We start from the raw sequence: 13,240 nt of genomic DNA, 5'->3' as shown, positions 1-13,240 counted from the left end.
ATCAAAGAGATGAACCATAAGCACAGTAGTCTCTACCCAGGATGAGATTGTTGTCATCACAAAGCCAGCCTCTGCACTTGTACTTCATCGCTTCAAGAAATCCTGTTGGCTCTATCTTTTATGCTAAATGTCTTCCCAGGGTCCTGGGGTCAGTAGGTTTTCACAGCCTTGCTCTTAGCCCTGCCCTACCCTGGGTTTCCATCACCTCTCACCTGTAACCCCTGCATTTCTATCCCAAACTAACCACCACTGCACCTCCTCCTGGTTTTACATTCCTGGCTTCTGCTTCTCTCTGCCCCAGTGCCTTAGATGAAACTGTGTGAGGACAGTGCTTGTCTCTGCATCCGACTCCATTTTTGCAGAGTGTATGTTGCCAGCATCTCTCTTGGTTCCATCCTCTGCAGTTCATGAGCAAGTCCACCCCCATCCTATTTTCTTAGATCTACTGATATGGGGAAATACTCATGAGAATACGTAATTGAGAAGAACAACATGATCCAAATTTTATAAAACCATTTGTATGTGAAAGTACAGGGGGAGAAAAAGCCTGAAAGGAAATATATGGAAATATTAACCAGAGGTTATTTCTGGGAGACAGCAACATACTGCTTATATAAATGGCCAAGCTCACCTTTTGATGAGTGTGTGACTTGAGATGCCAACAGCTTCATTCTCAGTGTGGAGTCATCCTCAGAGAAATTCCTGCTTGTCTTTCCTTTTACATTGCTATTTAAAATCTCACCACAGCACCAGTGTCTCTTCTGGTCCTAAAATATCTACTGAAACAATGGTAGTAATAGTTATAATTTATTGAACTCTTACCATGTGCCAGGAACTGTAGTAAGTGCTTTGCATTATTGCCTGATTAAGGTTATGGATAAAGTGCTAAGAACAAGGACTGGCACTGTCTCAGTTAGTTCTCATGACAACTCTGTCTTCATTCTGTAGGAGAAGAATCTGAGATTAGGGAGGTAATTTGCCATAGGTACCTCAAGTGCTGAAGACCCAGATGCAGAATCTGGCCAACTGGAGCTCTTGTGCCCCATTGGAAGGGGGCTGCTGATGTCCATCTGCAAGGGATTGCTGCCACATTGAAGCGTGGGACTGAGCTCCTCATTTTTAAAGACAAGCTGTAAATCAGGCTTTCATGTGACAAATCCTAAATTTTAAATTGCAGAAGCACATGTGAATTTTTAAGAACTAAAACAAGCCTTGGTTGGTGTGGCTCAGTTGGCTGGAGTGTTATCCATAAACTGAAAGATTGTGGGTTCAATCCCTGGTCAGAGGACATACCTAGGTTGCAAGTTCAGTCCCTGGTCAGGATGAGTATGAGAGGCAGCCAATAATGTTTCTCTCCTTCTCTCTTTCTCTCCTTTCCTCCTGTCTAAAATCAATAAACATGTCCTATGCACTAAAATACTGCATGTAAAACCAAAATCCAAAAACACAAACCATTCTACAGTCTTTGACACCTGACACTATCTGCTTTAGAATTGCCACTTGGATTATGTCCTCTGGTCTCAGGAAGACTCAGACTCCTCTTTGCTTTCTTTTGCCCTCACAGACTTTGTGCTACATCACAGGACAGAAATCTTTAAACCAGGGATCGGTAAAATTTCTGCTAACTGGTTAACAGTCTCTGCCACAACTACTCAGCTCTGCTGTTATAGCATGGAAGCTGTAAACAAATAATGGTTGTTTCCATACAATTTTATTCACAGACACTGAAATTTGAATTTCATGTGTATTTTTTAGGTCATGAAAAAGTATTCTTTTGATGTTTTTCCCAGCTATCTAACTGCAAAAAACATTCTTAGCTCATAGACTGTTAAAAAGACAGCTGGTGGGCTGCTTCAGCCCATCAAAAATTGGTGATGTTTCTCTGGAAGCGATAGTGTTTGCCATCTGTAAGTCCTCACTCATTTCAAGCTGCTTTAGACCATCTTGGGTAAGGCCCATGTCACATGCAGATGCGGGTATGTGTGTAGGTCCTGTTATCACATGGTTGTGACTGGTCTTTTTTAGTAAAGTTTGCATTTTATCTTCAGCTGAACGTTTTCTTTCCATGAAATCTTTCTTTGAGGATGTGAGACAGCTAACAATAAGTGGTCCCACAACCACTGCCCTTGCCCTTCTCAGTGGCCCTGACATGTACCATGGGAAGAACATGATTGATGGAAAAGTCATGGTCCAGTGCAATAACAGTGGACGGATGACAAAACTGTCACAAAGCCACCTAGCAAAGGATTTTGCTTCCAACTCTAAAACGTGTTGAAGAGAGAGCAATTCACAGCGGTGGTTAGGGACTTTGGCGTTCAGGAAGCTTGCACTTGGAGGGAGCCACTTAGAGCTATGTCCCTGGGGAAATCACTTACTTCACTAAGTCTCAGTTTCCTCCTCTGGAAAACAAGGATCACAATACCAAGTGCCTCGTAAGACTATTTTGAGAGCTAACGAAGATAAAACAGGTAAAGTGCTTAGAATGGTATGTGGTTTATGGTGTGTGCTCAATGTGTGTGACTTATTTTAACATATAGCCAGCCAGTTGGAAGGGGAGGGAGCTTAAAAACAAACATGGACTTGTGAATGAACCTCATACATCTAAACAAAACAAAACAACAACAACAACAAAAGGCCTTTTTTAATAACAGGAAAGAAGTTATGAATTTGTCTTTCTCCCAAGAAATTCCTTAAGTCTTTCAGCCTCCTCTCCAGGACACCTCTTCTTGGTTCTGGGTTCATCCTTCACCTGGTGGGCTAAGAATCAGAACCAAGAGGATGGTCTCATATTGCATTGTATTTATTGTAAAATGTCTCTGGCTTGAAGCATCCTTATACTTGGGGTTAAATATATGCCACTCATTATTATCAGATAAAAATACAAATAATAATAATGACTACCATTCATCATGTAATGGGGAAAACCACAGGCTTTGAGGCCTGGATTTAAATACCAATTACACGCTCTCAGCTGACACCCAGGGCCCCTCTGGGGTCCTGTGTGCCTTATTGCCAAATGTCAGTGTGAATAGGCCCTCCCTCCTAGGGCAGTGGGCAAGCATGAATGGAAGAAAAAAATGTAAGTTTTCTGCTCTATTCCTGGCCCACTGGAAGCACTTTAAGTGTTGACCATTATTCTGACATGCCTAGAGCTTTGCAAAAACAATTAACTCATCTTCATATATCACCTTATTTCATTCTTACAGTAAAAGCCCAGCCCATGGGATTCTAAACCTTTTTCACTGTCCACAACACCACCTGCCCCACACCTCCCTGCTACCCTTTGCTTGTAGGGACCCGAACGATAATGTATAATTCCATGGTGTTTGAGGTAAGTTCTGAAATTGTTTGTCATGTATAAGAACTGGCAGAACCATTAAGCTGCCCCCAGAGATTGGTTAATTGGATAGTTAACAACACCCACAATAATTATCAAACACCCACAATGAGTTAAGTCAAGCTGATGTTGAAGAAAGAAAAGGAAGCAAAATTCTGACAGTCGGTTTTCTCGACACAGCTGCGCAGTTCTGTGCCTCCCCAAGCGGCAAGCCAGGCAGCAGGGCTCAGCAAACTCTGGTCCCGGGCCAGGGAGGCAGTTGGGAAGGTCCTATGCCAGGTATGAGTATTACTGGAGACAGCCTGCCACTCCTGAAATGCCTGGAATCTCTACTCAGGAGCCAATAGATCTTGACTGGAATCCTGGTGCTACTCTTCCCTTGTGTGGGCACAAGCAAAATTCCTATGCCCAATTTCATTGTCTGTAAAATGGGAAGGCGAATTGCATATGGAAATTTTGCTTCCTTTTCCCATTTTCCCTCACTACTTGGGAAAAAAGAGAAAAGAGAAGACAACCCTTTTAATGAATGCTTAGACTTCATAGTTCTTGCACTTCTAAATGGTTTCCAAGATCATACCAAATCTAGGAAACAGAAAATTTCACTCTTTTTTCCTCTACCAGTCTTATTTTTGTGCCCTAAGAAAGATGCTGATGGGCCAACCTATTCACACCCTGCAAGGACCAGGACTGGGTCATCACTGTGGTGGGTGAGGACACAGGCTGGGCGCAGGGGCTCTGTCATCTCCCCCAGCTCAGGACCATGCCTGTATCCACAGGGACTTTCCAAGGTGTGTGCAAGAAAATTGATCACTTCCCGGAGGATGCTGACTATGAACAGGACACAGCTGAGTATCTCCTTCGTAAGTTCCCTATTTCTTGGGTCTCCCCAGGAGGGGAGGGAGGGATCCCTTGTGGTCACTCAGCTGCCTCTGAGTTTGAGTCTGCTCATACTGACTCCTAGAAGTGAATACATGCAAATGAGCCTTCAGCGGACCTTTGCTACTAGACAGAGACTTTCAAGTAGTTCTGATATCTAAGTCTCTAATTTCAATGAACTAGAAATAGAAGGGGGAAAATGTAGGTGAGTCAAAATGGAAAGATTCTTTGTAGTCTGCTTGAGAGGAAATCTAAAGCATTTTCTTTAACTGGAATCCAAGGTTTAACCTTCCCCAGAGGGCTGATTTGAGGTGCTAACAGGAAAAGTGCTAATGGATGAGGTGCTAATGGGTAGGTGCTAATGGGCAAGATCTTAAGGGGCAAAACCTGGGAGAATAAGTGCAAAACAAAATTCACCTCTCTTTGACTTCCTTTCCATTTCAATCCTACTAGGACAGGGCCAGTGTCTTTGTAGGGTTGTCCCAAGGTCATAACCCAGAAATGACATGGGACTGTCACAAATACAGCACGTGGGAGGCCTCAGAGTGCAGTGGCTTAAAGCAAGGTGTCTGGATGCTGGTCAACATTGACATTTACTCCTATATGACTCCCTACCAGCTGAGTTGGACTTGGACCAAGCTGCTTTATCTTTCCATCTCTTAACTTTCTTTATTTAGTCAGAAATGAGATTATAATGTCATCCATCTGACAAGGTCATGAAAATTAAATAAACTAATGCATGTTACACTTAGCTCCAGGCCCAACATGTCTTCATGAAGCCATACGTTTTAGCTCTTTTTGTTGCATGAGATGAGCAATAGAGAAGTCCAGCTACAGTCAAAGACCTGACATTGACCAAGGCAAAGGGAGAACTTGGGATTTAATGTAATTTAAATTTAACTTCTTTAACGAGCATGAGTACCCAGTTCACTTGAAAAAAAGAATTCTAAGGCATTGATTAATTATATTAGGGAGTGTTAAATGCAAGGTTTTTTTTTTTTTAACTGCTATTAAAATAAAAACTCCAAGAAGTTGTTCTATTTAGATTATGCATGTAACTCATCATTCAAGAAGAGTATTTTTACAATTAAAATAATTTTTAGCTCTATTCATGCCTGCTAGTCTGCAGATGGGCTGTGGGTCTATGTATGAGCCTTTAATCGCATAACAATGTAAGTGGTACAGGGTCAATTTGAAAGAAATGGTTATATTTAAGCTAATTTTTACAACATAAACATACTATTTATCTCTTTTCAGTCATTATCCACTTGCAAGGATTTACCCAAATGCCTATTAGGATGTATTTATGCCAGCAGCTCAAATAGATGTGGTGTGGGAAATAAAGGCCACATTTAGAGATGGGGCCTGACCAAAGTTTGGGGATGACAGGGATTACTTGGGCCCCTCCAAAGAGAACTTTAAAGTCATACCCAGTGGGGTTTCACCAGAGTGCTCATAGTTCTTCTTTGTTTTTCTTTCCTAATTGATGAAACAGTGTGCTGTTTGCCCTGCTGGTGACTAAGCAGAACTGTGACATCTTTTTCACAACTTGCAAAACCGATTTTAAGTTCTTCCGAGTGGTTGTTTTTGTTTGTTTGTTTGTTTTGACAAAATATGTTTCTCCCTCTGGAAAGGTGGAGGTTCTCCCCATAGTCCACCTACGCTCCACCATTAGCCACAGAACCAGGTTAAGGTTAAGGAAGGGCCTTAACCAGCACATGAATTTCCTGCTGAGAATATGAGAACCACTGACCCAACCACACAGGGCCAGGGGCATATTCCTGCATGGGTCTCTGGTCTGCAGCGTTCACAATGACCACACCATCGCAGGATGGGATTCTGCACACTGATTTTCTGCTGTTTCCTCCTTCTCATGTGTTGTTAGGTAGGTGACAGCTTAAACCTATAGCAGAAGGTTTATTTGCCCACAGGTCCTATGGACCAGCGATGCCCCTTAATAGAACATTGGACTTGGCCAAGCCCTGCTGACACTGGTGGAACAATACTGGAACAAGCTTCTTTTCCCTGCCCCAAAGACCCGAACTACCCCAGGTAGTTTAGAAAGAAGAAACAGGGAAGGAAGACAGTAGAACCTGTGTGTTCTGAAGCCACCATTTGTCCACCGAGCTAACTCAAATCCTGAGTAGATACCAACTGACTTAGGAAGAAATGGCAGTGGCAGCCATCTGGTGGGAGGCAGACAAGTGTATCCAGAGTTCCCAGGGTCTGCTGTACCACATTTGCAGGGTACAGTGGAGCTGGCCACCAACTGTTCACCAAATGGTTCCTGTATCACATGGATAACAGCCACATTTACACATCTCATAACCACACACTTCAATTATACAAACCAATCCAGTACTGTGCAAATGTAGCTTATGTGCTAGGGAAAAGCCTGCATTTTTGTAACTAGTGTGTGACCTCATGGGAGTCCCAGGACCAAGGATGGTTATATATTTGCAGGGCCCAGTGTAAAATGAAGATCCTGGGTTCCTGGTTCAAAGTGTAGGCAAAACAAAATTTTTCTTTCTTCTGCAATCTCTCTCTCTCAACCTGGCATACTGTCTTATATTTGCTATTTAATGTCATATTCCCTCCTGCACAGGGACACTCAGAGGTGCCTGAGGCTTGCGTTCAACCCTGATTCTCCCTATGTCTATGCCCAGCCCCCACCAGGAGTGGAGAGTGGCAGTGGTCACTGGTTGGGCAGGGAAGTGGGCAGTTGAGGACCCATCCCAAGGAGAAGGGGAGTTGGGGATGTGGTGGGTGGGTGTGGTGTGTGCTGTGCTGGTCCACCATACTTCCTTACAAAACACAGATTCAGAGCTAAAATGATTGAGAAATTCAGGATGCTGAATGCAAAGGTGCCCAAGCACAGGGCCTGGTGACCTCGCAGCTCTCACGTCCATGTTAGATGCAGACTCGGTCCCCAGCTCTCACCCAAGTCCCTGCAAAGCGTCCCAAGCCCAGGCAGGTTGGGCCTGCGGCTGGCTAGGGACCAGGCAGAGCCCTCTCTCTTTCTCTCCACAGGGGCTGTGAGGGCCTCCAGCATCTTCCCCATCCTCAGCGTCACACTGCTCTTCTTCGGCGGGCTCTGTGTGGCAGCCAGTGAGTTCCACCGCAGCAGACACAATGTCATCCTCAGTGCAGGCATCTTTTTTGTCTCTGCAGGTGAGCACCCAGCCCCAGCCCTGAACTCTGCACAGACACCAAATCCAAGCCAGGGCCATGAGGACAAGGAAAAACAAGAAAATGCTCAACTTGTTATGTTAAGAATGAGGGCCCACGAACTTTAATCAGAGCCAAAGATGCTGACACTCTACCTAAGGGTGGAATGAAGGAAAGACAGCAGAATACAGATGGGAAGGTCAGCTCAGAGAGGGCAAGGCTGACTAATAAGAGTGCATATCTATGATTGTACCTAAGGGGCAAGGGGGTATGTATGGTGTGTGTAGTGTGTGACCTGACAGATTGAATCAGTGTGTTTAAAAGGGGTCCAACTTTTTGTTCACCAGGTCCTCTTTATATACTATTTTTGGCCTTTTGAGGTATCTGTTTGCCTGTTAAGTATTGTTCTCAGCTCTTCAAGTGCTCAAATCTTCATAAAGCATCTCTTGGAACAAGGCAAACACCAGCAGCACCAGCTGCTATTAGGGGAGTTGTTTTAGTCAACTGCAGCCCTGACCAGAAGATGGCCCAGAGTGGCAAGAAGGATGAGAGACAACCTTAGGGAAGGGATCCTACACTCTGGCTTCCCTCTCCTCCTTTCATCTCCATCTTCCTCCATGCTACTCATCTTCTTCTCTTTCCTCTGGGTTTTCTTCCATCTCCTCATCATATCCTCCCACCCCATCCTTCAATCAATGCCATCTGGATGAAATGCTTTAGGAAAGCAAAGAACAATGTAGAGGTCTGGGAGAAGGGGGCTTGCCTCTTTGGTGATGACCTTCAAGCTTTGCCCAATAATGGCAGAATATTTATTGGGATGGGAACATTGGGGAGGAGTATAAAACAGTGGGGTAAGAGAAGCCTACCCTCCTGGATTTGAATTCTGGCTCCAGCTGTGGGGCCTTGGGAATGTAGCCAACTCCCTGTAACTTGATTTCCTCCACTGTAAAATGGGAAATAATAATACTACCTACTTCATAGGGTTGTTAGAAATAGGCTAAACATAAAAAGCAATATTACTTTCTAGTATTGGAAAAGCAGCAATGATATAGTTTTGGCCCCTCTAAGACCTTTCATTCTTCCCCGCTGTTTCACCTTCTGTGAAATGAGGAAGTTAGACTGAGCCCTGCTCTAAGTCTCTAGGAACTGGCTCCAGCAACAGAGCAAGGAGAGAGCTGCCATCTTGCCCTGGGGATGTGATCACCCAAAGGTGGCTGCAGCTGTGTGGACAGATGGTCACAACTGGTAAACTCAGGGACTTGTGCCGCTTTGGGGCACGTTCTAGCCTCTGGTGGCCTGATGAGCCCTCCTGGGCTCCGACTGACAGAAAGGATGATGTGTTGTGCTTATTTGAGGATTTCCTGGACAGGAGAAAATCATTAGTTTGTCCCCTGAGGGGATCGTTAGGGAAGAGTGTGTCACTAGCACTTTCTTCTCACAGGAAGTACAGTGAGAGATGTGATGCTGATGAGACGCTGGGAAACCTGAGGGCAGTGGTGAAAGCCCTGAGGAGCAGCCAGAAGCTGGGGTTGAGTCCTGGACCTCCCTCCCCTACACACCTCCCCGAGGAACCCAAAGAGCCTCAGTTTTTCCACCTATAGAATGAAAGTTTGGGAGTAGTCAGCACTCCTAAGGCTCTTTTTTGCTCAGCTATTCTAAGGGTCTATGGTCTCAGACAAGCAATCAATAGCCCTTTATTGAGCACCTAGTATGTGCCAGGCACTGTGCAAAATGCTGAAGAGCATGAGCTCTGAGCCAGGCTGCCCACTGCAAATCTTGGCTCTACTACTTCCCATCTGTGTAACACCAGGCAAGTCTCTTCTGTGCTTCAGTTTCCTCATCTGAAAAGTGGGGATAATAATGGCTCAGTCTCTAAAAGCTGTTAAGTGAATTAAATGTGTTGGTATAAAGTGCCTAGAACTGCCTAGAACACAGTAACTTCTCAATACACAGTAGCTGCTATTCTGTACCTTGTTCCATTTAATTCTGATGCCATTCCAATGCATGCACGCATTCCACAAATATGTCGCATTCTTCCTGCGGGTCCAGCTCTGGGCTGGGAGGTGCATCCGGAGCACCGAATAAAACCATCCTAGTTCCTGCTCTTGGGAGCCGACAGCCTGGCAGCAGGGAACAAGTGTCTGCCCACTTACCATCAGCTCTTCCTAAGCTTTGTTATTGAAATCGAATCCACTCATGGCCAAGGGACTATCCTCAGTTCAAATCCTACTTCCACCATTTTCTAGATCTGTTGACTTGGAAAGTTACTGATGTTCTCTTTATTTCCGTTTCCTCATCTGTAAGAGTGGTAATTTTTTTAAAAAGCAGGCTTGTGATGATTGATTGAGATAATGCAGGCAAAGACTTTGCACAGTGCTTGATACATAGTAAGTGCCCTATAAATAAATGGCAACTCACTTGGCTTCCCGCCTCCTTTAATCTGATCTGACATCTGAGCTGCTGTTTGAACATTTTTTATTTTCCAGCAAGATTTCCATTTGGACCTTCCAAACTTTACCCAATATTTTCCTGCTAGCAGAGGGAGTCAGGGGACATTGCAAGAAACCACCTTCAGTGAGCAAAAATCTCTTTAAAGCCTGTCTTCCATTAACACTTAAAAATTCATGTGAATTCTGCTCTCTCCTTATTATATTTCTGTTCATTTTAATATAAAAGAATGTGCCTGCCCTACTAATCTTCAAGCCAAATGGACACTGCAGGAAGAGAAGCCGCTTTTCATCCCGTGGTTTGCTGCAGCCTGACAGAAAGCTGTCTGTGTCACCTCGGATTAAGAACGGCGTAGTGATTAGAACTTGATGCCTACCTGATGAATGCCTGTGCAGAGTAATGCCAGGAGGACAGTGGGCAGAGGCAGAGCCTGGCCCTGCCCTCAAGGGACAAGTCTTAGATGGAGCAGGGCTAGAGGTCATATTTAAAATATGAATTCCCCTTAGTGTATGTACACCAGCCGGTCAGAACGGTAGCACTGGAGCAGAGTCCAGTGGTTCTTGCTGTGACAAGCTTTAATCTTTTGGTTGCTGGGCCATGGGAAAATCTTAGGGATCCCTAGGAAGAGTGTGGGGTGCTCATGGAATGGAGGAAAGACTTAGGAGGCCACTGAGAATGATTATTTACCAACTGGTGCTGGGAACTATAATGAGGGACAGCTTCCATTCAGCACCACCTGCAGGTAGTCTGAATATGGAGGCAAGGAGATGCCAGCTGATGAACCAACCTCTCTGAGTCACTGTTGATATCAAGGCATGGAACAGGCCCTTGGAACAAAAGGACAAAAAGACACATTCTATCTTGAAGCAGTAATGTGAGAAAGGTGGTCAGACATGAGCAGAGCTTCCAGCCCCCAGGTTCTATTGTTTCTTCTTACTACTCCCTAGAGAATCAATTCCTCTCTGACTGCCTCAGCAGCTATTCTTGTGCTATCCCGTTGGCACTTGGGGACACTAAGGTGGCAAACCTTGCCTACTGGAGACAACAGGTTTATGTTCCCCAATTCCTGATACATTATCTTATCCTGTACAGATAAGGAAACTTATGAGCTGCTGTACCTTCCCCGTAGGCTCATTAGTTCCCCAGACTGCAGCCCCAGCCCCACACATGTCTACTGGACAGTGACAGCTGAATTCCTGATAAGCATTTGCCACTCAGTGTGTCCAAATCTCTTTTCTTCTCTTCTCCAAACCTATTCTCTCTGCTGTTTCTCGTTTCAGCTCAAGATACTACCAATGTCCCCGTGACCTAAGCTAGAACCCTAGTAAGTCATTCTTCCTCTCACACTCCATTTCATGGCTCATCTCTCTTCAATTTTTAGGATCCAGCTGGAATGTCACCTTGTCTTCAAAGGGAAGTGGCTTAGTCATCTCTCTCCATTGGCTCCTGAACCATTTTATACATGTCTCTGATAGCACTCTTCCTCTCTTTTGCTCTAATTGAATTTACATGTCAGTCTTTCCTACTAATGGTGAGGAACTCAGGGCAGGGACCTGTATCTCATTCATTATACCATCCTCATGACCTCTTGCTGAAGATTAAATTTTGATGGAGTGAATTGTTTCTAAGGGGAAAGAAATGTGTTCTAAGTTCTACTGCACTGGCTGTGGGAGTCAGGTGTCTTCTTTAGCTGAAGACTCACCACCTGGGATTGAATTCTTCATTTCACATGAAACAGACCATGCAGAAGAGTGCAGCAGGGCTGGATTTCCCAGCCACAAATTCATTCTTCTCACTCCCTGTTACTGCCACATTCTCTATAAATATTTCAAGACTACAGTGATGGTTTCCTCTGAGGTTTATAAAAAATGCTCTTTCTTTTACCTTCTCTTAGGGTTAAGCAACATCATCGGCATCATAGTTTATATATCGGCCAATGCTGGAGACCCTGGGCAGCGTGACTCCAAAAAGAGCTACTCCTACGGCTGGTCCTTCTACTTCGGAGCCTTCTCTTTCATCATCGCAGAAATTGTGGGGGTTGTGGCCGTGCATATATATATAGAGAAACATCAGCAGTTACGTGCCAAATCCCACTCAGAGCTACTGAAGAAATCAACGTTTGCACGCCTGCCACCCTACAGGTATAGATTTCGGCGGCGGTCAAGTTCCCGTTCCACAGAGCCCAGGTCCCGAGACCTGTCCCCCATAAGCAAAGGCTTCCACACCATCCCTTCCACTGATATCTCAATGTTCACCCTCTCCCGGGACCCCTCAAAGATCACCATGGGGACTCTCCTCAACTCCGACCGCGATCACGCCTTTCTACAGTTCCACAACTCCACACCCAAAGAGTTCAAGGAGTCGCTGCATAATGATCTGGCCAACAGGCGCACCACACCTGTCTGAACAGCCCTCTGCCATCTGCCCTCCTCCCCAGCACAGCCCTAGGGGATGCACAGAGGTGTCTCTGAGGTTGCATGACATGGTCCTCGTGATGGCATTATTTTTTACAAAGAATAAAACCAAATGGACTCATACCTTTCCCACACTCTGTCCCTCTCCTTTCAGGTCCTAACCTCTCTGTTCATTCCCCATCTTCAAGCCAATCCTGTGATGCCATTTCTCTCTGTGTATTTGTGCCAGATGTTTTTCCTTCTTCCTTCTTTACTAGAAGGACCTCCACATTCTTCCCTCCTTGGAAGAGGATTTCACTCCAAGTCAAAGGTGGTGGCTTAGGGGGAGGATCCCCAAATCTCCAGGTGTGTGCCCAGTTGTCCCTATTGTCCACTCACACAAATCCTCAGGATGCCAAGCACCCAGGTGGCCCTGGAGGAGGCATTCACCATTCATGTTAGAAAAACATGACCAGAAATCAAAGCTGTCAGAGCCCTGAAGCAGCTAATGTAATAAGCACTCATGTGATTAAAGGTTTTTCCTTGTAACTAACTGGGCCAAAGTTTTTTGTTGCCTCTGGGTACTTCCTGCACAAACTCACTGCCTTATAGTTAAACTGGAAGCCAAACTTTGCTCACCCACATGCTGGCAAATAGAAAGGACCCCCCTTCACTTCTTGAGGCCAGAAAGGTGCTCCCACCAGTGTCAGAGTTTGAGTGTACCTCACCTAAATCACGGGGCTAGTTGGGGGCCAGCATATGTTAAAACACCTGGCTCTCACACCTAGTAGCTCTAGGATCTTGGACAAGTCAACCTAACCTTCAAACCTCAGCCTTCTCATCTTTAAAATGGAACATGGTATAGTGCTGTCCTCCATATAGTTTTGAGGCTTAAATAAAACAACACATGTAGAATGATTGGCACATTGTAAATTATATTTATGTGTATATATATGAGGAGAAAAGAAAAAAACCCAGAATTTATTTATAAAAAATTGTGTATTTATTCTTACACGTT

The 13,240-nt window shown here is 44.8% G+C and overlaps 1 protein-coding gene across 2 annotated transcripts in view; it reads left to right on the top strand.

The window, feature by feature from the left end:
• CACNG3 (calcium voltage-gated channel auxiliary subunit gamma 3) overlaps positions 1 to 12,775 on the top strand; it is a 117,129-nt gene extending 104,354 nt beyond the window's left edge. Inside the window, exons 2-4 of one of the 2 annotated variants that reach the window (XM_090279212.1) lie at positions 4,114 to 4,197; positions 7,244 to 7,384; positions 11,724 to 12,775. In XM_090279212.1, coding sequence (XP_090135338.1) covers positions 4,114 to 4,197; positions 7,244 to 7,384; positions 11,724 to 12,235 — 737 coding nt within the window. In that variant the 3' untranslated portion in view covers positions 12,236 to 12,775. The remainder of the gene's footprint in view (positions 1 to 4,113; positions 4,198 to 7,243; positions 7,385 to 11,723) is intronic. The other variant, XM_090279213.1, reaches the window with a different exon arrangement.
• Positions 12,776 to 13,240: the final 465 nt, after the last annotated feature.

The sequence above is a fragment of the Furipterus horrens genome, unplaced genomic scaffold, assembly GCF_987537825.1.
Source record: "Furipterus horrens unplaced genomic scaffold, mFurHor1.1.pri manual_scaffold_5, whole genome shotgun sequence".
Taxonomy (NCBI): Eukaryota; Metazoa; Chordata; class Mammalia; order Chiroptera; family Furipteridae; genus Furipterus; species Furipterus horrens.
This window is presented reverse-complemented; position numbering and strand designations above follow the sequence as displayed.